The sequence below is a fragment of the Rhamphochromis sp. 'chilingali' genome (assembly GCF_963969265.1).
Source record: "Rhamphochromis sp. 'chilingali' genome assembly, chromosome: 21".
NCBI classification, from domain to species: Eukaryota; Metazoa; Chordata; class Actinopteri; order Cichliformes; family Cichlidae; genus Rhamphochromis; species Rhamphochromis sp. 'chilingali'.
This window is the reverse complement of record NC_137949.1, coordinates 29,474,634-29,501,749: the sequence shown is the minus strand read 5'-3', so window position 1 is coordinate 29,501,749 and position 27,116 is coordinate 29,474,634. Positions and strand designations below refer to the sequence as shown.

The 27,116-nt window shown below is 40.0% G+C and overlaps 2 protein-coding genes across 4 annotated transcripts; one reads left to right on the top strand and one right to left on the bottom strand.

Moving 5' to 3' along the window:
* Positions 1-884: 884 nt before the first annotated feature.
* On the bottom strand, positions 885-3,519 carry arf6b (ADP-ribosylation factor 6b). Its single transcript, XM_080870898.1, has 2 exons — positions 3,371-3,519; positions 885-3,120 (listed from the first exon to the last, which is right to left on the bottom strand). The coding sequence occupies exon 2, from the start codon at positions 2,468-2,470 to the stop codon at positions 1,943-1,945; it is 528 nt and encodes a 175-aa protein (XP_080727024.1). The 5' UTR covers positions 2,471-3,120; positions 3,371-3,519; the 3' UTR covers positions 885-1,942.
* A 5,924-nt stretch (positions 3,520-9,443) lies between these two features.
* aspg (asparaginase homolog) lies at positions 9,444-26,897 on the top strand. Of its 3 annotated transcripts, XM_080870895.1 has the most exons (17): positions 9,444-9,945; positions 13,556-13,679; positions 16,384-16,495; positions 16,618-16,743; positions 16,833-16,916; positions 17,119-17,245; positions 17,340-17,452; positions 18,935-19,120; positions 19,228-19,341; positions 19,438-19,557; positions 19,706-19,801; positions 21,315-21,478; positions 23,263-23,349; positions 23,871-23,970; positions 24,060-24,125; positions 24,225-24,275; positions 26,266-26,897. In XM_080870895.1, exons 1-17 carry the CDS (start codon positions 9,696-9,698, stop codon positions 26,305-26,307), a joined length of 1,962 nt encoding a protein of 653 aa, XP_080727021.1. In that variant the 5' UTR covers positions 9,444-9,695; the 3' UTR covers positions 26,308-26,897. The 3 variants fall into 3 exon arrangements, with proteins under 3 accessions (XP_080727021.1, XP_080727022.1, XP_080727023.1); XM_080870896.1 differs by lacking the exon at positions 24,225-24,275 and having other exon boundaries at positions 9,445-9,945; XM_080870897.1 differs by lacking the exons at positions 24,060-24,125; positions 24,225-24,275 and having other exon boundaries at positions 9,445-9,945.
* Positions 26,898-27,116: the final 219 nt, after the last annotated feature.

Here is a 27,116-nt window from a genome sequence, read left to right as displayed (position 1 = left end):
ATGTAGTGTACAACTATGTCTGCTTAAACTAGGAAGTAGTGCATACAAGCAGCAAGAAAGTCCATGTTTTAGAAGTATGAATTGAACAGACTGCAAAACTATTCCTAGTCTGCTAGTTGGTACTTATGTTTGTGTTTATCTTGTAAGAGTACACACTGATTATTCATGGTACTTCCCTTGTTATACAGCTTTTGGCATTTTCAAAGGATGTAGAAATGATTTTAACGTGGTCATGAGAGGCTCCTTAAAAAGTAGGACATCTGTTCCCATCAGCAGTTTCTCCGCTATATCCAACAGGCAAACTATATTTTCACTTAATCACAGAGCATTACTCAGACAGAGTTTTCATTTCTGAACAGCAGGGCTTCTATTGGGCAGCTTGAATAAAAGCAACCAAGACTTTTTTACTTTTTTTTAAAACTGCTGGTCCCAAGCAAAGGCAGACTCAGGAAGTTACAACTGACAGCTCAGCATCAACTTAACTATGGCTCACAAGCAACATGCAACATTCAAAAAGAATTCGCAATTCAGCTGTACATCTCCGCTGCCCTTCCAAATGCCATGCAAACTACCATGTGGCTCTGTTGTTGTTCCAAAAAGAACAGCAGTCGGGACTTCCTGTTTTGTACATCCCCCCCCCCCCCCCCATTTACTGGCAAGGGAACTGAGGCCAGCAACTTAGTCTAAGGGGTGAACATATAAACATTTATGGAGAATACCACTGAGCAGAGGGAGAATTTTTAACACTTGAATTGTAAGCTTGAGTTTCTCACACATTGAAACAAACTTCCTATTACATTTTTCTGCTTTTAAAAGTTTACCAAAACCTGAAAATGTTGCGTCAACCACCAACTACATTTACTCTTGAAAAAACAGAGACATAGAAGATTTAAAATCACTTTTTTAATAAGACATTACAATGACATTGTTCTGTACATGGTACCCCCCAGTCAAAATAGGAGTAAGAGCTGCACCACAAAGTGTCATTCAACATTTCACCAGTAAACAGCTCCCTCTGACTGCGTGACAGATGGATTCTGATGTAGGGTTAATGTACTTTCGTACTCATGCTACAGATATAGGCTATCATATAATGTCCCATTGCTGAGGCTAATCAACTGTGGTATCAGATTGAGAGCTCAGAACTGAATGACATTCCTTTGGAAAGATTGAGTCGACAGACTACGCATTACCCAAAAATCAAAAATGCATCCCGACAAGCATGTTTAAAAGTTACTGGAGGCCTATTTGTTGAATATTCAGCACAATTAGGTATCAAGACATGACACAAAAAGGTCAATCAGTTAAATATATAGCCCACATAAGGGTACCGAGAGGGGTAACAAAACATGTCCAAAGTCATTATTTTCCCTCCTCTGATGCCCCAACTGGTGAGAATGAAATGTAAGCATTGGTGAAATTTTTTTTTCTCAATACCATTGAGAATGAATACTTTTCATCACAGTACTGTCTTAAAACAAATGTCAAAGTCCTCCATGTAGGCTACATAACATTAAAGAGCTCACCTTAGAAGAAGAAGAAAAAAAATCCAAGTTCAATGCAACAGAGACCGAAGAACCTTGAAACAAGCTTTAGTCCAAGAATTAAGATAAAAACTTCAGCTTCATTAGAAAAATTATACAAAACAGGAGAAAGAATAGGCAAAGGCGGTGATTTCTGTGGCTTCAACCTTAGGACCAATTAACTCAATATTCATCAAGCAAGCCCCAGAAATAATGAATGTGATATAGGCCTGCTACAGAGTACAAGCGAATTTTAAGCCGGCAAACCCAGTTAGAGATAAATTAGTCATGGGGTAAACATAGTAATAAAAAATAAATGGGAAATAATCAACTTTTCTTAACCATACTCATTTTGAGAAGTTATTTGTTACTTGCAACTTTATTATAGTTTTGACCTAAAACAGTCAGCAACTCAATCATTAAGATTTGTAATTTGAGGTTAGCCATGTCAAGCCCTCATATAGTCCATCACCTGTGGTCGCACAGGAGGGCTGAACATACCAATTCCTATCTCTGATGCGGGTCAATCCGAGCTTCTCTTGGATTTCGTGTGGCTTCATGGCATCCGGAAGGTCTTGCTTATTGGCGAATATCAAGATGATGGCATCCCTCATCTCCCGGTCATTAATGATGCGGTGAAGTTCCTGCCTTGCTTCGTCGATGCGATCCCTGTCCGCGCAATCCACCACAAAAATTAACCCTTGGGTGCCCGTGTAGTAGTGTCGCCACAGGGGGCGAATCTTATCCTGGCCTCCAACATCCCATACGTTGAACTTGACATTTTTGTAGGTCACAGTTTCCACATTGAAGCCGACTGTAGGGATTGTGGTCACAGACTGTCCGAGTTTCAGTTTGTAAAGGATTGTTGTCTTTCCAGCAGCATCAAGTCCAAGCATCAATATTCTCATCTCCTTGTTGCCAAATATTTTTGAGAGCATTTTCCCCATTTTGAACTCTTGTGCATATATATTCTGCGCCTACTGAGAAAAGTTTCAGATACCGTTTTGGTAATTACTCACTTAAGATTACAACTTCAGTTTTTATAATATATTTACTGGTGAAAACATGTCTCTGAAGAGCGACTGAAGGTTAGATAGTCAAAAGTCCTTAAGCATGTCAAACCTTATCAGGACTTCGGGACTTCTCGTTAAAGTCTGTCAGGATCCTGTTGAGAGCGGGGACATTTACCTTCAGTAAATCACACGGGTTTCGGGGCCTATACACAACATGGCACGGTGAGGTTAAGAACTTGACACCAGCGGCTGCTGTGCGTTCATTGTATTGTGTAAAACAACACAAAGCGGTGTGTGAAATTTGGGCACAGTCGATTTAAAAAGTGATGGGTAGTAGACGCTGTGAGTATATAAGGCCTCCCCTCAAAAAGCCGCGGTACTTGTGAATTCCTTGTGGTGTCGGTGTCTGGCGGTCCTCTTCACCGGGTGCGCCCTTGTTCTCTACCAAAGGAGAAAAGCTGCTTTCTGTGGCTACTCCATCAAGCGCTGTGCGGGGAAACTTTGCTGTGCAGGAAGGGACGACTTCGAGAATAACCTCTGTGACTCAGCAGCACATGTACCCACTCGCGTAACTCCTGTCCCCCCTGAAATGAGATTCGGTGGGAGGGTCAGACATGAAAAATTAGCTAGCTATCGCTCGTGGCTGTTTCACACAGGTAGTAGGCTAACATTAGCTAGCTTGTTGCCTAGCTAGCTAGCCGCGGGCTAACTAGCTAACGGTAGTTAGCTTAAGAAAACTAATCTTATCTGGACGAATAATACACACGTCAATGACAAAATGACTGGGACATATCTTTATCGGTTAAACTGTTAATTCCAATATAAGTTACCTACCTCTTATCTATCCCTCCTTTCTCCAGAAATACACCCAGCTCTCGCCTTTCTCCTTTGAGTGGAGCTGGTCGCAGTGCTGCTACACCGGAAAGGTGTGGAGCTGCATTAACAGCCACTTCCTCCCGTCTGCTTCATTCAGCTACTGCCGCCTAGTACAGCACTGACTGTCTGGGTCATGAGGATAAACTATAGACAGTATTAAAACGCCGTTTACAATCAAATTTCACTTCTGAAATAAAAATAAAACGTAATCGGACACTGCTTTCTTTTACGCCGTAAGTTAACAGTAAATTAGCTAATAACAATTAAGGTAACGCCGCAACGTGATTCCTTATTCCAAACTGTTTCCAATAACGATATTAGTATCACGTTATATATGAAAATGTTCTTTGTTAACACACATAAATGGAAATACACTCCATGCCTAACATGTTCAGTTCCCAATGTTTCTATCTGATAAGTCTACTGACGCTGTAGTAATGTTAATTAAAGTAAAGTAACACCGCCCCCTTGTGGCTGTTTAAAGTTGTGATTGGCAATCATTTTGTGCAGTTCTCTTTGTCTGTCCTCTGTTGTATGGGATGCAGCAGGACAGGTGTTTTACTAACCTTTGCTGCGTTCGTTGCTGCCGCTATATATAACCATGTAGAGAAAAAAAGGTCTTGCATTTACTGGATTTATATGCAAACACTAGTGAACCAGCATGCATCCACAGTGCACCACTGATATCTGTCTGCACTGACAAATGTACTTAAACCTTTAATGAAATAGTTTATGAAAGCACAGTGATTTTATTAGATGTTAAAATCATCAACTTGTACACTTTAAATTGTCTATAAAATAGTCTAGGAGAACAATGGTCCTTTTTTAATTGTAAAATGAACAGTGTTTAAAACCACAGTAACTCTGGAGATTTGATCATTTGCCCAGACTGTGTAAGTAATCAGACCCATGGTCAGGCAGGTGATTCAAGAATCTCATAGTCGTGTGAAACAGGCCTTAGACAGAATAATGTTTTTTTTAGTAAAGGTCACATGAAAGCTTGCTTGGGGTTTAGCAAACAAGAAGGAATGTCTGGTTAAAAATCAACTCTTTAAGCAAAACTCCAAATACTTTGCCTGCAGTACAAAAATCACTGCCATTCTATGGATGAAACTCAGTGGGAGTAGCATTCAAGGAAAAATGAAGGAGTGACACTTTATAAAAATATCACACCATTAACTATTAAGGCATTAGTAAGGCTCCAATTTATCATTTATAAGGCATTACTCCTCCCTAGTATGAAATTTATAAATACAGATAAAAATGTTTATATTTTTATGCATGTCCATTTAAAACAATAACCCTATAAAAAAGAAACAAAAAAATAAAATAAAGTCATGATGAATATTAAAAGATGGAATACTAGAATACAACAACTGCGGTGCCAAAAATAATGTAGCAGTATTTTGGGAATCCTTATTTTATTTACATTATGGCCATTAAATATTGCTATTTATTGATTTAATTCGGTAGCATCCTTGTTTTACAGGCTAGGGATTTTAAGATTCCATGGAACATGCCCATTGATTTGGGATTCTCCATGATGAAGGAGAACCACTTCTTAACCTGATCACCTCCTTACCCCAAGGAGGTGCTCTGAGTTTTCATTGAATGGGAAGGAGGAGGCGATCATCCACTGCTTCTTTCATTTCAGTTGAGTTCACCTAATGTGAAAGCACTTTGGAAATGAACGTGACTGGACTTAGCTGACTAAAGCTGGCTAACAGAATACAAAGCAGAGGAAAGTTGAACTTCAGGAACAAACTAAAGAAATTCCAACATCAGAGATATTTTCCTGTATTATCAGTTTAATGTGAGGGACGCTTTGTTTATGGCGTTTACACTTGTTTGTGAAGCTCTGTGAAAAACTATATTCATCTTTTATTTTAAATAAAGCAGCTTAAGTATATTTAAGTTAAATTACCCCGTGGCTCTAACTGGTTGGTGTATCTTTCGCTCTTAAACTCCTGTTACTAGTTAGACTCTGGTCCGACCTACACTTCAGTATTCTGTAAACCTCAGGTGGGTTATGTTTGAGTCTGGCACTAATTATTTCTACGTTCTATATCTCTTTGTGGGTTTTCTGAATCATTTTCTGTTGTGAGTACAGCCAAGACTTGTTCGAGTCTTAAGGTACTTTCATTTTCATTTATAAAAGCTTTATAAGGCAAAAATAGTCCTCACTTTAGATGAGGTCACGCAAAAATACTTAATTAATAACCAGTAACTGTGTGAATTAACCATGAATTACAATGTGAAATGAAGTATTTATCTTCTCCACCCATAAGATCCTGGTGTACTCAGCAAACCTTCAGACAAAAACTGGTTCAACCCAGGACAAATTGGGTGGACCTAAACACAAGCTGAACAATGTTGTGTAAGAAGTGCAATGCAGTGACGAGTGCTCAGACTCGCCCAGGAAACAACAGAATAACCACAGACACATGCACGACATAGCAGAGCCAGGACCTCAGGATAGGACTCAGTAGCACTTAAAGGACAGGAAATATCCTTAGAGGTTACTAAATGTTCACATTTTAGACGGAGAAGACAGTTGGTTTGAGAGAGATGAGTAAAGATGGCCGTCTATGTCCACTGTGAGTGGCCAGCACTGAACATGGGTTGTGGTCTGTCATACTAACTATCAGCCGTCTATGAGATGTCGGCTATCTGGTGCCTCTTCTTAGGCAATTCAGCTCCCACTCACACCTTGACCCTTGCGACCTTAATGACTCAATGATGACAGGTTGGGTCAACCACCTGCAGCACCACCTTCAAGGTAAAATCCCCACTTAGGTTAAATATCCAGTCCAGTTGCCTTCAGCTAAAACACTTAACCCTGTAATGCCTGAACCAGGAAATAATTCCCAGAAAATGATTATTATTTTTTAAATGGAGTGTTTATTGAATCTTCTCTGGATCATATTTGCTACATCCAGCATTTTACTACTTAAAAATGTATTGTGCAATTTATTATTATTATTATTATTAATTAATTTTTTAAAAATAATTCTCTAATTAATTCTAATTCTCTTCAGTAACCTTTCTGAATACTTTATGAAGCAGCTTCATGTTTACTAGTAAGTTAATCGATTTTATTTATATAACACATTTAAAACCAAAAATCTTTACAATAGAAGAAACAAGGTATTTACATTAAGTAACACAACAACAACTTTTCCTCCATCCACGTTTCCAGAGATCAGCTGCTTCCAGAAGCTTGACATACAGGTCTGTTTTCAGCTCAGATTTCAAGATAGTCATGTTGATGCTTGTCTGAGGTTACTTGCAGGATCATTCCACAGTCTCGGCAAAGGCACACACAAGACACTTTACTGTTTTGATTTCAAACAGCACCAATTTATACCACACTCTCTAATGCACATAGAGCCACTGTAGGCTGGAGTAATCTGAACTCTCTTTTGTGTCCCAGTCAGTAATCTGGCTGCAGGATTTTGGTCTAATTGTAGACGAGCAAGAGATGACTGAATAGCTCAGTATACAGTGCATTACAGGAGTAGATGCAACAGAAGTATCCATGATTCTTTTCAGATGGGTTCTAAAAATAAAGATTTTATTCTGAAGATTGTGCTGAGCTGAAAGAAACTGCAGTTCACCGTGGCATTATTTTGTGTGTCATAGATTATCCCAAAGCTTTTAATCTGTGTTTTTATAGCCTTCCCTTTTTTTCCAGTCTGTCATTTTATTATTTATTTATTTATTTTAACACAGACTTTGCTCTTAAAACATATAAACTGATTTTATGTCAAAGGCCTGATACTAGGGTATTTTGTTAAAACATCAAGATAACAGACACTGCTATGCATCATCACAAATTTATAATAAATGCACATTAAATTTCAGTAAGCCCACACTTCTTTTACAACCGAGTTTTAAATGTTAATTTAAAAAAAAAATACTAAAAATATGCATAAATTTCATGATGCATGTATATTTATTGCCCCAAACAAAAAACAGAAATTGCACAAATTGGAACAATTGCACAAAATTATCCAGAAGGCAGGAAACTGAGTTGTCCGGACTCCTTGACAACACAGTGTCCTCCTAATGATCATAGGAATCTACCTTCATGCATAAGAGTCAGAAACTATAAAACAGTAAACGTTTTTTAAATGAACTCCAAATGTATTTTCTTTAGCTCTCAAACCAAAAAGTGGAGCGTGCCAGGCATCCTTGTGGTTGACCCGTAGGAAGTTGACCCTCTATTAATCATGTGCGTCATCACACTCACAGTTTCAACTTAAAAGGGCCCGATTTGTCTGTGTCAGATAGTGCATGCTGAAATAACCAAATAAAATATGCAGTGAAAATGTCAAGCTAATGTCTTCCTTCTTTTCTATATTGTACCCAAAACAAAGCTTCCCATACAGGTTAACAGGCGGCAAAGGCACCTTTCCGCATTTATGAGCCCACATTGTGAGAAAGGTGCACACAGACATTTCTCTGAAATACACACATGCCAGAGGGTGTTTCTCCCCCCATGTGCCTGCGAGGAGCTTTACAAGGAAGTTACCTGCCTGCATTCTCTGTGCTCACTAACTCAGGCCCCTTGAGCACAGTGAAAAAACAAACTAAATAAAAGAGACAACTAAATAAAAATGGCATAATAATTAGTTCTCATGCTGTTTGGGTGCATTTTACTGCACTGTTTTGAGTACAGAGTACCCAAATTAAATAAACAGGTAAAAGAAACTGTGGGTGGATGGATGGATAACATTTCAAAAAGGATTACAATACATTACAATACACAATAATTGTAATGGTAAGATTTCCTTCCAATATACAGCTACTACCTGTAAGAATTGCTTTTAATGGTAAAGGTCGAATTGTTCTGGAAGTTATTATCAGAACAGTTTTTCTACACGTGGAAATAATTGTTCAGGAGATCCAAATGAATTGTATGAAAATATATACATTTATTATGTAAACTGCTTCTTATCAAGGTGAGAAGAGCGACAGCAGTTATCATCAGCCTTGTTCTGAAAATCTTATCTCACACAGGTTTATAGACCCACTGTGCAAATAGGAAAACACAGTTTAGCTGCTATTTGCCCTTGGGGCCCTCATGGAGCCGAAATGAAAGGGATGACAAACAGAAGACAGGTCAGTGTACGTCAAAAGGATCGATTAGGTTTGATCTTTTATAGTTCCTCCCTAAAACTGTGTTTGTTTTGTTTTATTCCATTAGTTTGAGCATGCAAGCAGCAGTCATTTAGGGAAGACAGAAAAGTTTTGAACTGCTTTGCATTTGGACACTGCTTGACCTCCACACACCCAAACACACCCCCATACACAGAAACACAAAATCTTTTCCTGGTAGTACAAACATTAACCTTTTTGAAGGTAACACACTCTAAGACTACTAAAATAGTACCACACAAAGTGCTTTACTCCAGTAACTACTTTGATAGTGATATAAAATGTGCATCTGCAGCTTTATAACAGAAAAAGATCCGTTTGGTGCTGGTTTTGACCCAGAAGATTTTTAGTGTGGCGCGAGGGATTTATGTTGTATACACATAACTACAAGGCTATAAGGTTACATACCATATTTTATGTAACTATTATTTAAGTATTGCAAAAGTCACCCTCACAAATGTACTCTACACTCAAGAGACACAGTATATTTCAACAACTTTATTGCAAACCGTTAAGTAACAACGTAAGTTAAATCGCCAGCATGATACATGTTGTAACAGCAGGAACAGGAAAAGGGGGTGAGAGTGTCATTGTACTCTCAATATTGGTTGCTGTGGTTATAATTCATAATATAATCATAACCATATCAGCCAAATAAAATATTTCCATATAAAGATATGAAAACGTGAACATGATGGGCACACGGTAGCAGGAGACTGTCCGCATAAAGAGTTTACATCTAGGTCATTCTTTAGCTTTTCTACAGAATTCTTCACTGCGTAGAATTTGTAGATCAGCCTAAATAAAAATTCCTTGAACCAAGACCAAAACTTTATTACTGAGAGACTCGTGCAGAACACGCCCACGTCACTGACGTCAGAGTGCGCTCTGAGGAGTCCGAGAAGTTGAAGAGCTTAAGTGGGTGGGGAAATTAAAACATAACGGTAACAATGAGTCCCTCCTCTGTTTACTAAGCCGTTTTAACTACGACGAAAGCCGCTCTCCGTGTATAAAGGCAGACGATCCTCATGTAACCCTGCTAACAATAAAGAAACCCGGGTTTTGAACACTTTTCTTAGCTACCGCATTTAAAGAGACAGCGCCGGGGCTTTCGAAAAGCATCATGGCGGACTCCAGCACCAATGGCCTCACATCTCTCGCGCGGGCTTTGTCACAACCATCTCTGGATCTGATAGAAGTTAATGATGTTTCCCCTCCACGAAGTCTTCAGCTTCATCCAGGACGAAGGAGAAAGTTGTCCAGTTGCAACTCGATTGAGAACGCCGACCTGGTAACCTCACCTTGCGCCGCGGAGGCGCGGGTCCTCGTTATCAATACTGGAGGAACTATCGGCATGACTCTTCACGAAGACGGTAGCTATGGCAATCATTGTCATCAATTATTCGTTGTTCTCCTCTGTAGCAGTTAGCTAGCATAGCCGGTGGCTTCCTCTTATTGCATGTTTGCATGTGGGTCTGAACACGAGGCGTGACAACAATCTGCACGTGCATCCGAAAATAGACTTGGGGTAAACAGCTTACATACACAGCTGATGCCATGTGCGACTGGCGACCGTCCAAATAAACTACACCGGTGTACACATGAGCAGACTGTCTTGGTCTTGTGAATGAACATGGAAATGAAGATGCTAAATGAAGCTTGGTTTTAGTGAACAGAAATGCAAAGACGAAAGTTGAGATCAGATGTATTTACTCTGCGCATGATTCAGGGTTTTACAACAGACTTAAGTTTCGAAACAGGAGAGCAGCCAACGCCAAACGTACTACAGTGAAAACAGGTTCTCTCAATGAATAACTGAATGTTGACATTAGTTACTGTGCAACATCTGCGGTATTCGGACTTTTAAAAACCACCTGTCCCTATTTTTCAATCCATAATAAGCGACCTACTCATGTTTGTGGTTTATTCATTGCTTTGACATTTGCAATACAACTAAATATTCTTATATGTTATGGATTTTCTAAATAAGCTGAACTTGCCTTAACTATATTTGGACAAATACCTTTCATTACTTTGTACACAATAGAGTAGATATGAGAATGTTACAAGGCCATTGTTAAATCCTCCCAATTCTTTTGACCTTTGGGCTGAAGGAAGGACAATACTCTGTGGATAAATGCTCAATCAACAATTACTTTATTACATACAATTCAACACTTTATGAGCACAAACCATCCGGATGGGGAGACATGCATGAAGAGGGTCACAGCAAAATCTCAAACTGGTGGAGGATTACTCAAACTCTTATAGCCTCTAGTGGCCCCCAGCTAGTTGTAAAAACCTAAACATTCACATTCTTTCTAACTCCAAGCGAGCCTGACTTATGGCCTTGTCTGTCTCCTCTACTATCAGAAAAAGCAAGGTCCTGACTCTCTGAAAACAGTGTTTCTTATAACTCAGCAGTATAATGCATCATAAAACAATATCATTCATTCACACAGAATCAGCAGTCTAATGCAATACAAATCAGTTTAATAACTGTAATAGTTAATACCTTCTTCTAATTCAGGAGAATAATACAAACTAAAACTACATAATAATTTCACAATCTTTAATTAGGGGTATAACATAGCATAAGATAATATGCTAATATATACCATCCATGTTCTGGTAGCAAAGAAAAGAAAAAAAGCAGCCGGAAAGCCATTTAGGCGAGGGTCATCATCCACACTTGTATTATACGTATATTATACTTATAGCTAAATAGAGCCCAACAATCAGAGTGAACTCATAAAACACAGTGCTAGATCAGTCGCAATGTACAGTAGATCAAGGTGGTTTGTTGACCAACTGAGATATTGACAAGTGATCACAGGATTTATACCACAGCAGAAAGATCTTTTCCTCATCTAATCTCTCCCCACACCCTGGCGTTCTCCCAGCTCAGGCTTCATCAATATTCATGTCACTAACACCCAAAACCAGTTTTTCCTCAGTTTTATGCCAAGGTATGTTCTTTATGGTCTGTTTTTCAACAGATAAACAAAAGTTAAATTAAATACACTCTTTAGACATTAAATTAAGAATAAAATGATTTTATAGATTTGATATGACACTGTTATACTTACATCAAACACTGTAACTATCCTTCATTGTAGCTTAGTAAATGACTGAAATCTTTTCAGTGCCAACACACTGCCTTCGTTGTGTTGTTTTGCTCGACTCATGCTTCCAAGCCTTCTCCATCACTCTAATTCTAGCCTTTCTGTTTTGAACGCAGTGAATAGTTTGGAGCTTGTGATGAAGGTCTTCCGAGGTCTTTTCTTAATGGCTGACTTGGATAATGATATTCCTGCCTTCTGGAGAGTCTTTTTCATTTACATGGATTTTCTGAAGTGGTTTCTTCTTTGTCATGGAAAAGATGCTGTGACCATTCACAGCTATGGTGATCTGTGGGGGGTCCAGGCCTTTTTATTATTTACAGAGCTGACCAGTGTATCCTTTTTTCTTAGGATGTCCCACACTTTTGATTTGGCCACTTATAATATCCCCATTGTCTCTATGATGGGTTTTTTTTGGAGCCTAAAGATGGTCTGGTTTTTGAATCGAGAGCTTCTTTGATTACATATTGAGGGTTTTATAGCAACTGCTTCCAAATACATTATGCCGTTAGAGCTGTAATTACTATACTCTTCCTACAGTTTGGATGTAAACAGCCTCAAATTAAAGCTGAAAGTATTACTTTAGTCATATTTTAAGCCCATATTGGTTGCAATTGTAACTTGAATATGTTTTGATAAAAGGCTCAAATAACAAAAAATGCACGGACTTAACTGTAGGTCAGCTCCCTTAATATACAGTCATATGAAAAATAGTTTTCACACGACTTCTTTACAGCCCTGTGATAATGTAACTACACCCTTGTTGCTTCCGTACAATTTAGAGGGAAACTACGAGCCAGCCACTGCTGACAAATTGCACTTGATTAATTGATCATCATGAAGTGCTGTTGTGGAGGATTAAGTTTGTGTTAACACAATATGAATGATCTTAGAGAAGGAATTGTTGCTGCCCATCATTCCATCGGTCCATCATTCTATAGTAAGAAAGATTATTCACAAGTGGAAAACATTCAAGACAGATGCCTGGATCCCCAGCAAATTCAATCCAAAGTCAGACTGTGCAAGAGAGAAATTGCAAAAAACTCAAGAGCTACCTCTCAGATGCTACAGGTCTTGGTTAGTGTGTTCAATGTTAAGTTTGTTTGTACAGTATAAAAAGGCTGAACAAATATGGCGTTTTTGGAAGGGTTTCCAGAAAAAGAACATGGCAGTATAGCCTAGGTTTGTCAAACCACACGACTTCTGGAACGATGTCCTTTGGACAAACCAAACTAAACTAAATCCAGAGCGCCACATTTGGTGAAAACCAAACAAAGCATATCAACCCAAACACCTTACCAACCGTCAAGCACGGTGGTGGAGGGGTGATGATTTGGGTTTGTTTTCCAGTCACAGTACGTAGGCAACCTTTCACTCACTGGGACGATCAGGAACTCCTCTTTATACTAAACTATACTAAAATCAAATGTGAGGCCATGTGCCGGACAAAAATGATTGTTAACTGAAATATGATAATCATCAGTTATTCAGATTGCCAGTTTAAAGCTGTATTATTTGTGTGAGTTCAATGTATGTTTATTTTGCTTGACAGTTAAGATTGCATGTCCATATTATATTCTGTCTCCTAACCTTTGTGTTATTGTTTCTAATAGTACATTTAATGTTGTCCTTTTATGTTATACTCAAGAAGATCATGTGTTTTTAAAAGTGTGCTTCAAGTGTATTTCCAGCCATAATGTTATTTTTTACAATAACCACTAGGGTTCAGTATGAGAGTGTTGTTGTGGTGTTGAGATGACAGCATATCCACTGTGCTCGCTTTCTATTAATAGTAATCCTACTAAAAGCAAACTGTTAAACATTAAATATCTCTGTTGTTTTTCTGCTCTTTAACCTACAGTTCTTGCCCCACAAGCCAATGCTTTTGTGAAGAGCCTGCGTAAGCTGCCCATCCTCCATGATGAGACATATGCTCACCAGACCCGCATGCATGAATACTATGGATCTGACACCTTGGTCCTGCCGTAAGTGCACCCATTAGTCAACATGTAGATATATATATCTGTATTTAACAAAAAGAAACCACATGCTGTACTATTGGTTGCCATATGTATCAGAGGAAGACTACATAACTGTGTTTGTAATATTTTAAACATGTTTCCTTATCCTTATTTGAAAACAGAAAATTAACAGTATTTTCTGTTGTCACAGCCATGAGGCATTAGCTCATAATTTGTCTTCATTATTAGCATCTTGTGAGGCCTGTGTTACTGACAGAGCAAGAGTAGGTCAACAACAAAGAAAAGGATCGCATGTAAATTTGTAATGTTGCTTATTTTGAACTAAAAGTTTGAAATCCTGTGTGTTTTTATTTCCTTTATACCTAATTTATTACATTAATTATGTCATTTATTTAACTTGAGACCGTCTCACTTCACAGTGAAAAAATGTTGCACTTCATCTAATGTGCAGTGCTTTTCCTGAATGGCTAAACCTGACAGCTATTTGGATCTTTATAGATCCAAACTTTGTGTTTATAGTATGTGCAGACCGTCCTCAGGACAGTGAGATATAATGTATTTCAGGTGTTTTTGCAAGAGCATTCATTATACAGGCTAAATCGCCCTATATCTTGGATCTGCCCAAGATGGTAACTGCACACAGTGCAAGATATGTTTCCTATCTGGAAAAGCAGAGGCTGAAAATAAAACAAGTTACATTCCTGTTAAGAGATGCACTTATTTTTATTACCCTTAACTGCTTTTGTCACTTTAACAGGAAGCCAGCGCCCCATCCCGACCTGCACTTTCACGGGTGTTGTAGTACTGGTTGCATTGTGTTTGACTTCTCCCTGCTTGAGATTGGTTTGATGTCTCTGCTGTACTTAACACCACTTGCTTGGGTGTGCTTCCCTGTTGGGAAGTGCATGCCTACGTGTCTTTCGGCAGTTGGAAAAAGTTGCTTGTTGCTTGAAGTAATTCTGTGTCTCTTACTCCGGCTAATTTTGAACTCTGTAACTAACAAGGCAGCTGTACAGCGTCTCGTTCCTGATATAAGCAAAAGATAGATTGCAGTGTTGCATGTTTAACTTTATTTTGTCTTGTTTTGTCATGCTTGTGTGCAGTTGAGTGAATTGGGCTCGGAGCCGATTGACAAGCCCTTTAGGGTCTTCATCGTCAGTAGAAGTAGCCTTTTCCAGAGACACTAATTTCCTCTCTGGCCTCATGTTGACTGCTATTATGAAAGTGGGTTTAGTCCTGTATTATAGTAAAGATATCAAGGTATCTATGGCCCTTGAAATGGTAAGTATTTTCTAAAGATAGGTTGTTAGAACTTCGTTATTTTATTATCTGTGAGATATATATATGCCATCTTCTTATGTTTTTCATTAATATTCTACTGATTGAATGTTTTTAGGTGTTCAGCACGTCTTAACACTTGCTCATCCTTGAGTTTGCAGTGTTCATATCAACTGAATTAAACTCACATGCAAATTTAATAGGCATACCGTTGATCTTATTCAAGAGCTGATCCTACGTCTATTATTTCAGAGGGGAATTGGTTTATTGATTAACTGCAAAGCTTTATTCATGTGATGTTGAGAGGCAATGCCACAGGGCTGTTTGCTTCCACCTCCAGCGTCCTTCCATGCGTTTATTATTCTGAGCATATGAAGTGTCTTAGCATGAGTATGGTAATGTGTAGCTTTGCTAAACCTTAGGACACACTGCCAGATATGTGAATAATTGGTGATTTGAATAGTGTTTTTTTTAGGCACTTTTCTTCTAGAAGATCGACAGCATATGTTCTTGGGTCATGTGTCGACTTGAGGCTAATTAGTAGAGTGTCTATAGGACCCCTGCTTGGATGGACTGGGGCTCACCCGCTCTTCCCCCTGCTGTTCCATTCACCTCCTATCTCTATGCTATAAGGCTGCCCTATGGTAATGTGGGGGGTGTTCTACGGTGTTTCTTTAAAAGGGAGATTAAAAAGAAAATCGCTTCATGGCTTTTCAGTCAGTCACGCTGCCTTACATGGAGCGTGGCAGGTGGGGCTGTGGGACGCCTGCATTAAACTGCACTTACAGGCAGCATAAATATGTATGTATGAAAGACTCCCTCCCTATTATTTGCAATGAAAAAGAAATACAGGCTTTTGCTCCAACATGATACGAGTCACCAAAGAACCTTCAAAATATATCGGATAAGCTATCTTGTGTCCATAAATGTAAGTGTTCAGTCATGTAGCTGTGCAGGAAATTGGGACTCTACTGTGCTAAACAAAAATGCTTAACTTTTAAAGTGCTGCACTGTCTAACTTGTGTGACTTTGCCCCTCCCTTTTACCCTTTGAAAATTCTTTGTGTGCGTAAACCTGAAACAGGTTTTGGCGCCCTGTTGCTCAGACAGAAGGCCCAGCTAAACGGATTTTGAAGTCAGCGTTTTTAACATTCCCTTACGCTTCTTTAAGCTCACATCTCCCCTTTAACCAGAACCTGATCCAGCTTTTATTAAATGTTCACCACAATACATAATACGTAATAATTTATCCCAGTAAAGACTTTAATTGCTTGTTGACTGCGTGAACTTTTGAAGTTGAATATTTGTACTTGGAACGACCAACACCGCTGCTTTATTATTGGCTGTATAATCTGTCACTGTTTGGCTTTGTGTAAATGTTCCTATAGAGAATGCAGCTCATAGATAAACTGGACTGTTTTCTCTTCCAGACTGAGTAAACAAAATAAGAGGATAGTCTACACTATCTTGGAGTACAATCCTTTATTGGACTCTTCCAATATGACCACAGATGACTGGGGTAGATTTGGAAAGGACATTGAGGTACTTGCTACTCTTTTTAATTTGTTGTTGTGCCTTTATATTACTTAAATCCTGCTTTTAAAATCTATCTGGCCATGTGAAATTATCTCCATTATGATAATTATTTTCTTATTTCACCCCAGAGAAACTATGAAAGCTACGATGGTTTTGTGATTCTTCATGGCACAGACACTATGGCTTACACAGCCTCTGCCCTGTCCTTTATGTGTGAGCATTTGGGCAAACCGATCATTCTCACGGGCTCACAGGTAAGAGCTGCTATCCTCAAGTCACTAACTAACCAGCAAATAAACCAGGGTTTACTGCTTTGTTAAAATGAGACACTTTCTGTCTTTAGGTACCCATCTATGAGATGAGGAATGATGGCAGAGACAATCTACTTGGGGCATTACTAATTGCTGGACAATTTGTCATTCCTGAGGTGAGATAAAGAAGATGGTTTATAGCTGCTAATTGACTGCAAACCTTATTAGAAATGTTGGATTGTGAGAGAGAAACTGACTGAATGTAATACCCTGATAGCCAGTTGTTGCTTTGTTTTCTCTTAGCTCTGTTATATGTTAGTGATTTAATCAATCAAGAAATAAATTATTAAGTTCATCTTATGAACATGCATTTGTTAGGTGTGCCTGTATTTCTACAACAAACTCTACAGAGGGAATCGTGTGACCAAAGTGGATGCTGGGAGCTTCAATGCATTCTCATCTCCTAACTTGGCCCCCTTGGCCACTGCTGAAGTGGATATTACAAGTAAGGAACCAATAAACTGCTTACGTAGAAAATAAATCACTTTTTGTTTTTAAAGGATTATTTTTTTAATGGAGTTTCTTCAACTTTCCGCCAGTCAACTGGGATACAGTGTGGAGGGCAAACACCACAGCAAAGTTTCAAGTCAAGACTGAGCTGAACCGCAACGTAGGCCTGCTTAGGCTATTCCCAGGAATCACTGCGTCTACTGTAAGTTTCAGGGAAATGTATTTTATTTAACTTTTTATTAAAGTGGTATAAAATGTCGTTTTTTGTTTAATGCTACTGGTGTAGCCTGTGAAGTGGACCATGGATGTAATTTTGGAATATTTACCAGATGTTCTGAAGCTACCGCTTGTCATTATTTGGATAGAAGAATGAAAATGATAAAAACTAAACAGCTTGCTCCTTAGAGTGCCTCACTAATCACTCAGAGCGGCCGCCCTGACAGTTGTGTATAACTTTAAGTCTTAAATGCAACCCTGTACAACCTTACAGCTAAGGTCACAAAAAAGATTAAAACACTCACTAGCACCATAAACAAACAGCCAGCTTCATGTAACTCAGCAGTCGTATTGTCTTCTCCAATGTTGTCCTTTTAAACATGGGAGTCTGTTTTCTCACATTTTGAGACAGCCTCATTTGGCTGCTTGAGGAACTGCAGTATTTGGACTTGAGCCTTGGCTTCATTTCTAAGCCTCAGAGGTTCCAGCTTACTTACGCTGTTTCCAATTAAAACCAAATGACATGCAGTCAAGTGCTGAAATGAGTATGTTAAAATTGCCGGCATGGTGCAAATCTTTAAGCCGAGAAAGTTGTAATTGCCTCCTTTTTTTCTGATGTACTAGATCACCTGTTCTTCAAAGGTAACAGACTGTTGTTTTGTCTGCAATAAAATATAGTCAACTTCAATGTAATTGCGCTATTAGCCTTCTTCTGTTACTTTCCCAGTCATGTAAGCTGCCATCAAAGCTCAAGCCAGAGAAAGATGAGACGGAGTTATGGGCCATGTCCAATCCCCCTGTAAAGAGGGAGGGTTGCTACAGATACTGTAACATTTAGCTGCACCTCCCCCTGCAGCGTCTGCTGGGGGAGCGACTTTACTGTCTCAATCTGCTCCCACTGCCCAACTCTGCTATCAAGGCTTTCTTACAGCCTTTAACTGCTTTTATGAGGCACCGTTTTGATTAGGCACTTGGCTCTCGTGTGTCCGCACTCTGCAGTACGGGAGCTTCATTGGTAATCTGTGTCACACCTTTCTTGTCAAACTGCTTATCGCATCAAAAAATACTGAGTGAACCTGGAACTTTTAATGTCACCTTCTTCTCGCATTTTATGGTAACTGGCACAAACTTGCCAAGTGACTTTATGCTTGCTAACACCTTCAGATTAATTGCTCTCCTTTCTGCCATTTGAGTCATCTGCCATTCTAGTCATATGCCATGGCTAATGATGTGGTGTAGGGCTTCCCAGTGCCAACCAGCCAACCAGTGACTGAGATACTCTGGTTGCAGAGATGGCACCAGATGGGCTTTTAGGAGAGTGAATGGGTTGCATGGAGTTAAAGGGGCTGCAGGAAAAATAACATGGAATACTAATTTCTCATCTTGATTCTGCACAGTTGAGTAGCCAGTTAAGATGGCCATAAATTTTGGGTGTTTATAACCTGAAACTGCGCTCATCTTTGTCCAGGTAAAGGCTTTCCTGCAGCCACCCATGGAAGGAGTGGTCCTGGAAACCTACGGCAGCGGAAATGCCCCCGATAACCGCCCTGATCTCCTGGAACAGTTAAAGAAAGCCACTGATGCCGGTGTCATCATCATCAACTGCACGCAGTGTCTGAGGGGGTCGGTGTCTACATCCTACGCCACTGGCAAGGTAGTTCATGACGCTTGGTAATTAATCACAGTCTTGTTAATATGTTCAGTTGAGTTGGAGAGAGAATGAATCAATCAGGTCACTTATTCCTGTGATTGATACTACAGGTCTTGATAGAAGCCGGCCTGATAGCAGGAGGCGACATGACTCCAGAGGCTGCGCTGTCAAAACTGTCCTACGTATTGGCCAAGAAGGAGCTTGCTCTGGAGGCGAAGAAAAAGGCTGGTGGCACTTTCAACACTTTCTTTTCCATTATGTGGAAGCTTTTAAAGTAACAAAGTGCTAAAAGATTATTATTTTTTTGTGACTCTGTCCAGATGATGGCAGAGAACCTGCGAGGTGAAATGATCGCTGACTTGGCAGGAGCCAAACTGTGCCTGAGTGACAGCCGTTTCATCCAAGTCATTGCCAAGTCTCTAAGCGTCAGCTGCAAAGAGGTAAGGGTAGCAGTGCATTTCCGCAGACTTTCAGCTCTGGGGCTAACTTTAGGTTATTAGGAGCTTGTCATTTTGCCATACTTGATGACTTGTTTTCATATTCAGAGAAATTGCGGGTTTTAAAATTCTTGGAATCTGGTTTCAAAAGGAGCTGGAAGCCATCCGAGATGCTCTGACTCCCACGCTGGCATGCGCCGCTGCTAAGATCGGTGACATTGAGGCCTTAAAAGCCCTAAAAGAAATGGTAAGCAATCCCACGACCTTCACCACATGCTGTAAAGTTAATCATTATTTCCTGTTTTTGAGTCTCCAAACACATTTTACCCATTTCTTTCCTGGTCATGTTTGGCTGTAAGGTCATTGAACTTTGGAAAACTTTTCCCACTGGTAGATTTTCAAAACATTTTCAGGGTCACACTTCCATTTTGTATTAGAGCGGTGTAGTCAACACGCAGGCACTCAGACAAGCAGAACTAGAGGACAGACTGGTAAGGCAAGCCTAGAGTTGTCTCCACAGTCGCATGTACATGTCTGTATGTGGATTGACTGGTATGCAGCTGCTGCCTAGATTACCTTGAAGTTTTCAAAAATATATTCTGCCCTCACGTAAGGGCATTGGCTGCTTTTCACTCATTTTTGGTCCAGACCTTGTTTATTTTTATTTTTTGTATATTTGTTAAGCCACTTAACACTGACCCATGAATCATTCAAGCATAAAAAAGCAGCAGATGAACAGTATTTGAAAGTCATGTCCTTAAGAAATAGTAAAGAAAATCCAGCAAAAACCTTCCAGTTGATGATCCCTCTAATGTTCACTGAAGCCTCTGCAGAAATGGTAGAAGGGCGGCTGTCAAGCAGCCACTCTTAAGGAAAGTAAGCAGGGAGAAAGGGCTGAGATATACCACATTAGACAAGAAATTTAGTTAAAATCGGTAGCAGCAGGTCTTAAGAAGTGATCAAATTGAAAATTTTGGTTCAAATCATTGTCAGTATCTACAGAGGAGATCGAGAGAGAGCTACAACAGTGAGTGAATACAAGCACGGTGGATGGTGACGTTGTCAAAATTGATGCAATTATAAACACAGAAATGTGCTGTCAAATTTTGATCCGATGTAATGCTAATTGGAAAGCATCAGATTGGCAACGGCTTCATTTTTTCAGCATGACGGTGATCCCAAACACACTGTCAAACTAAAAGCATACATGGATAAAGACAAACAAAAAAACAGTGGGACACTACCAGGCATGGGTTGGCCCTCAGAGCCCAGACCTCAACATTACTGAAGCAGTGTGGAATCATCCTCACAAAGAATGGAACAAAAAGCAGCAAACATCCAGAGAAGAGCTTTGAATGTCCTTCAGGAAGCCTGGAGAAGTATTCTTGAAGACTGCTACTCAAACAGTTTGGCACTTTAGATCCTCAGATGAGTGGAAAAAAAATCAGCCACAGGTTTGGCATCGCCCAAATCTAGCAGTGGTGTAAGGCTTTTCGATCATTCTAGTTGTACACTCAAGTTTTAGTCTTTTTCAGGAGATTTTTTATTATTATTTTTGTAATTTTGTTACGCTGTCTGAAACAGGTTTCTCTTGTGATTGAGCATTGAGTCTCACTGGGATTACCCGTATAAATAAAGATTAAATAAAAACAAATAAACAAAAAGAACAAATATAGATTAGAAATAAAATCAATACATCATCTCACCACACTAACCTTTAAACCACCAGCACACACACTGAGGATTTTCCCTTTCCACAGGGCAGTAACTTATGTCTGGTGGACTACGATGGACGCACACCCCTTCATGTTGCTGCCTGTGAGGGCCACCTCAAAATGGTGCAGTACCTACTGAGTCATGGAGCTTCGGTCCACACTAAAGATCGCTATGGCGACACACCCCTATGCAATGCTGTGCGTTTCAGGTAAGACTTGTCTTGTTTCGAAACAGTAAGGGCCAGTGTGTCTGCCTGTATCTTGCTGTTAAAGTAATATTGTCATTTATGAATTTGCAAACACAACAATTTAAATCCCCCCCTCTTGGCAATTAGACATCTGAGGATCTCCTGCAAATATGTTTAATAGCTGCTACAGAGAGGACTTCATTACATGAGCTGCTGATAGGTTTTGCGCAAATGGCAAGAAAGCAGCAGCGGCTGGGGGGAGGGTGAAACCAGGAAGGGGCTCGTAATGGAGTTTAGAGGCCGGGCAATAATTATAAGCTAATTAGGCTAATTGTCATCTGACAATTTAGGCAGTGTTTATTTTTACCAAAGCTGTATTTTTAATTTTGTGTCATTCACTGAGGTTGCTCTAAACGTCTGTCAGGGAATAGCCAGGCATAACATTTCAGGGCTATGTTGAGCCTCAGGGTGAAAACGTTGTGTGTGTCAGAGCTGCGACAAATGGCTCATCTCTTTCAACGGTTGGTGCTGCAAGTGTGGACTTGTTGCCTTTGTGATGGCAGAGGGATGCACTGGAGCGCAGACACCTGTTGTTACACTTCCTGTAATGTGCTGCACAGCTTGAGCAGCTATTCCCCTTCTTAATATTTTCACTGAAATAACAAAAGTAATAAAAGTGGAGTTTTAAGTTGCTGTCAGGGATGCGCGAGCACATTGTGAGCCACATTTCATACTGTATTAAGAGCCTAATGCCCATATAAGGAGAGGCAGAGAGGACAGAGAGAGAAACCTGAAAGAAATGTGGGGAGTGCCCTCTGAACCAGTCCTACCAGCTTGCTCCCCGGTTCATTGATGAGAGTTACTGGCTTATGCTCCGCAGGAAGTCCCTAATAGGTTCTCTGGCTGTTGCTCTCCATACAGCTAAACAATTAGGCACAAAATTGAGCTCTTACTAGCTTACCCTGTCGCTTTGTCACACAGGTCTTATTCAGAAAGTCTGCGGGTCAGTTGTGGAAACTTTTCAGCCTTTGCTTTTAATGCACATTTCTTGTCACCGTGAAAATCACTGCATGTGACTCCTGCGTGGGCGGCTCTTTGCGGGGGACAACAAACTTGTTCGTACTTGCCAAACGATGATTACTGCCACACAGACTCTTTCGCTCCAAGTCTAAATTACAGTGTGAATGAAAATGTTGTTTAAAATTAGCATTATATCTAATTACACTTAATAGGTAGTTATGTCTGTTTCTTCTGATTCAAACGAATATGCTTATTAAACATAAGCCCTTTTATTAATGAGATATAGGCTCTCTGGCATCTCGCTAAGAGACGGAGATGGAGTGCACGAGCATTATTTGGTTCACGTGCAAAGGACTCGTCACACTTGTTGTAACTGAGATTGTCATCATCACTTCTCTTGAAGTCTAGCCAAACTTCTGAGTATTTGGGCCCATCATTAATAGCAGGGTCTATGTGTGTGTGCTGCAACAGCTGCTCTCGATTGGACACAGGCACCGAGAGGGGAAGACCTGACTTTTGAATTGAGAATAGCAAAAATGCACCATAATCTAATGTCCTAATACAACTGCAATTAGAGAGAGATTTATAGTCACAATGTTGTGTTGTGTTATTACATTCCTTGAAACTTGTACCATGTGGAATATGTTACTAGCCCTGTCTTAAGGTTTGCAAGAGTTACAGAAAAGTGATCAGTTGCGATGCCCTTTTATTAATAGAAAAGAGTGCATGTGTGAATGGTGATATACAGTAACAATAACTCTGTGATTACATGCTCTCTAACTTAGACACAAGGAAGTTGTGAAGCTGCTGAGAAAGACCGGAGCTCATTTCTCCAGACATGAGTTGGAGGAAGCAGGAACTGAAATGTGCAGGTCAGACACAAAAAAGGAAGTATTGTAACAATTGTACACAGCCACTTCGTTGCTCCACCGTCACTAATGACCCATCCTACATAGCTGACACAGGTGCAACCAGTTGTCCCACTCTTACACAAACTGTAGGAATGCTCCCTAACAGCATAGCTTCAGATCTGTTCTCTATCTGTAGTGTCAGTGAGTACGTGTTGTTTTTTTCCCTTTCTTTCTTTCTTTTTTTTTTTTTAATCTGCCCGAGACACTAAACAGGTTTTGTTAAGACCGTTCCAATTTCCAGTTTCAGGAACACACCTTTCATATGATAAGCATTGCATGTGTCACTATGAAGATAAACCTCAAGCTCCTGTGGCTCATGTGGCTCAGTAATACTGAATGTTCCATTGATATGCTTTTGCAGTCTTTCCACAAATTTCCTTTACACAAGTTGTTCTTTGCCCAGTGTATAATATTATATTAATACTGATTTTGGAGAAATGAATCCTGTTGCTGTAATAATGCTTTTACTTTGTGTGCATCAGCCTGGCAGCCAATGGTGACCTGGATGGTCTGGAAATCTGGAGCCTTGCTGGAGCAGACTTAAATCAACCAGGCTATGATGGGCAGACTGCAATTCAATTGGTGGGTTTGTAGGAAGGCATATTTCTATTTTATTAACACTTAGCAGTTCACAAAGTTAAAAAAAACTTCTCCATCATCGCCTGTCACAGGCACAAGCTGTCGGCAAAAAGGATGTGGTAGCATTTTTGCTCCGACTCGAGAGCAAAAAATCAAAGGTATGCTCTGTTTTCTCCATTTTTCAGCTTTACTCTTCTGCAGGGCAAGCTTGGTTTCTCTGTCTATAATTTTCTCTCAATTACTTTGTTTAATTCCAGAAAGTATTGGGTGAATTTAATGATGATGATGATGATGATGATGAGGAAGAGGTAAAAAAGATGTAGCCCAAGTGTGTGTGTTTCCCTGTGTCTACATTCCCCATACTCAGCATGAGATCAAACCCTGTGCATGACTGCATTGGCTCCCTTTTTTCTTTGTCTACAATACCTTTTGCTTATTATCCATCATGACCTGTTGTCACTGGGTTGTGTGTCTCAGCGCAAAGTGCTAAAGAGGAATTGCATACACTTGGAATGGTCACCAAATTGGGTGGGAATAACGTGCCAAATCTACAGAGAAATGGCTCTGATCTGGAAAGCCATTAGCTAGCATGCTGATTGAAAACCTGGGGGAAGCGGGCTTTTTTTGGGGTCTGGGTTTCTGGTGTAACCAGGACATCCAATAGAAGTATATTTTAATAATTCCATACTTCCTGTTCAGTTGTAGTTTACAAATAGATTCCTTTTGAAAATCAAATTAAAACCCTAAATTTATGTCAGGTGATAGGTGACTATGTCCACATAGCATTTTGGTCAATGCACTCACTCTTTGGGTCTTCACACACCTTGTTCACCTGCATGTACCCACACCTGCTCAGATCCCACTGGTTGAACTGACACACAAGCAGACTGCAAAAGGAAATCGGAAAAGCTCCTAGTGCCAACAATATATTATATTATAACCGGGTCGACTGTGGCTCAGGACATAGAGTAGGTCATCTGCCAACTGGAAGGTTGGTAGTTAGATCCAGTCTGCATGTCAGCTTAACCTTGGGCAAAAATGAGCCCTGAGTTTTGATTCATCCATGAGAGTGTTAGTGTTTAGGTATAGAGAAAAGCACTGTGTGAATGTGATTAAGTGCATATGGCTTGTAGTAAGAAAGCGCTTTGAGTGCTCACTTAGACTAGAAAAGCAGTGTGTGTATATATGTATATATGTATGTGTGTATATATATATATATATATAACACCCAGCACGCCCCTACGGGCGGTTTATCCTTAAAGCTCGGGTACTCTACCAGAGGCCTGAGAGCTTGAGGGTCCTGCGCAGTATCTTAGCTGTTCCCAGGACTGCGCTCTTCTGGACAGAGATCTCCGATGTTGTTCCCGGGATCTGCTGGAGCCACTCGCCTAGCTTGGGAGTCACCGCACCTAGTGCTCCGATTACCACGGGGACCACCGTTACCTTCACCCTCCACATCCTCTCGAGCTCTTCTCTGAGCCCTTGTCATTGTGGATGTTGGGTATCGAAGAATCCATAGGTCCCTCATCCTATTCATGTAGCCCCTTCCGCCGGGGTTACTTGCGTAGTAGCATTCCAACAACACCCTGTTTTCGTCCCTTGCCCACCGATGCCTTCTTGTTCCAGTAGCCCACTTTTCGTCAGGGTGCCCTGGTTCCTCAACACCTGACGCGGACCTTGTTGATCCGGGCGACGTCCGAGCCGGCATGCCTTCATATTTATCTGTCTCGCTCATGTCTGCGGTAGGCTTGCTTAGCATAGGGGGTCTAGCCTTAGGACCCTTACTGGATACAGACGCCCCAGGCAGGAATCGAACTTGCGATCCTCTGTTCCAAAGGCGTGTAGTCTAACCACTACGCTATCCAGCAGCTATATATATATATATATATATATGTGTATGTATATATATATATATATATATATGGAAAATCATTTAATCGTTAATAGAAGTAATCAAGAAAAATATTCATGAGGATAAGCTGCTTCCTTACTGTGTAGATGTTTCCCTCTGGCTCTGAGAAACTTGAACTGACAGCTTTACTAAATAATAACTTAATCATTGATTAAAATGAGCTAATTGCCAGCTTAATTTGTAACCTGCTCACTTTGCAAAACAACTATTGCATGAATTTGAGCCAAACGTGTGTCAGACCCCGTTTATCACCAGAGATACATCAGATAACATCTGATAACATCTGTGTGTGTAATTGTGGTTGGAGATGAAGCGTTTTATTGAATTCTGCTGAAACACCAGCCACCCTTGCATATTAATCCTGTCTCTGTTTGTCCCCGTGGCAGAGCGGAGTGATCCAATTCAAGGCTACCCCACCGGCACTTTGAGCTGACGCTACCTGAACCAACAATTGTCCTCTGCTGGCATCCATTTAACTGCTGAGGTGTTCTCTGCACAACGTCCGGCTACTTTTCACAAAATTGCTCTCTTCTTGGATGTCATCTGATTGCATGTGTCCTTCAAAGCCATCGCTGCTGCAGTCTTCCTCTCCAAAAATATTAATAACACAAAAGACTGTGTAACTGCTGAGGGCATGGTGCCCAGAGAAAATAAGTGGATGTATGTACATGAAGTTGTTGCAGACTTTTCTGTGTATAAGGAAACTGGTTACAGTGCTGACTGTTTTAATCAAATGTTTTATTTCTATGTATGTAGTAAATGTGATGTCCAATTAGGGAATTATGCCATTTGAGCAGAACCTATATATATATACACATGAACATTACAATATAAAGTAATATTTTCTCCTTGTGTAGCAATATATGTGTCATAGCATAATATCTGGACGTACAGGGTACATTCACAGATTTCTATGCTGTTTCTTTTATAGTGACATGCTGCAAAATCTCAGTTCAAATGATTCTAGGATTTTTTTTTTTTAAATTTTATTTTATTTTTATTTTGGATGGTGTCCAAACTACCCATGCATTTTGAGCCAAAGTATATCTCTGTTCCCAGAGCTTTTCATTTCCTCCTGCTACAACAGGTATATAAGAAACCTGCAGTTTAAACCTTTGCAACTCATCTAGCGTGTTTCTTGTTCTGATTGTTGAGCCTGAAGTGTCACATATCTCTTTCTTTAAGATGGAAAGGGGAAATCCAGAGTATTGTGTGAGACATAAATGCTTTAAAGTGT

Excerpts from the sequence above, each read along its gene's own strand:
- arf6b (XM_080870898.1), bottom strand. The coding sequence starts at position 2,470 with ATGGGGAAAATGCTCTCAAAAATATTTGGCAACAAGGAGATGAGAATA.
- aspg (XM_080870895.1), top strand. The coding sequence starts at position 9,696 with ATGGCGGACTCCAGCACCAATGGCCTCACATCTCTCGCGCGGGCTTTG. Across the intron at positions 19,558-19,705 it reads TAAGCGTCAGCTGCAAAGAG|GAGCTGGAAGCCATCCGAGA; the intron begins GTAAGGGTAGCA and ends TGGTTTCAAAAG. Across the intron at positions 23,971-24,059 it reads GGCAGACTGCAATTCAATTG|GCACAAGCTGTCGGCAAAAA; the intron begins GTGGGTTTGTAG and ends CGCCTGTCACAG.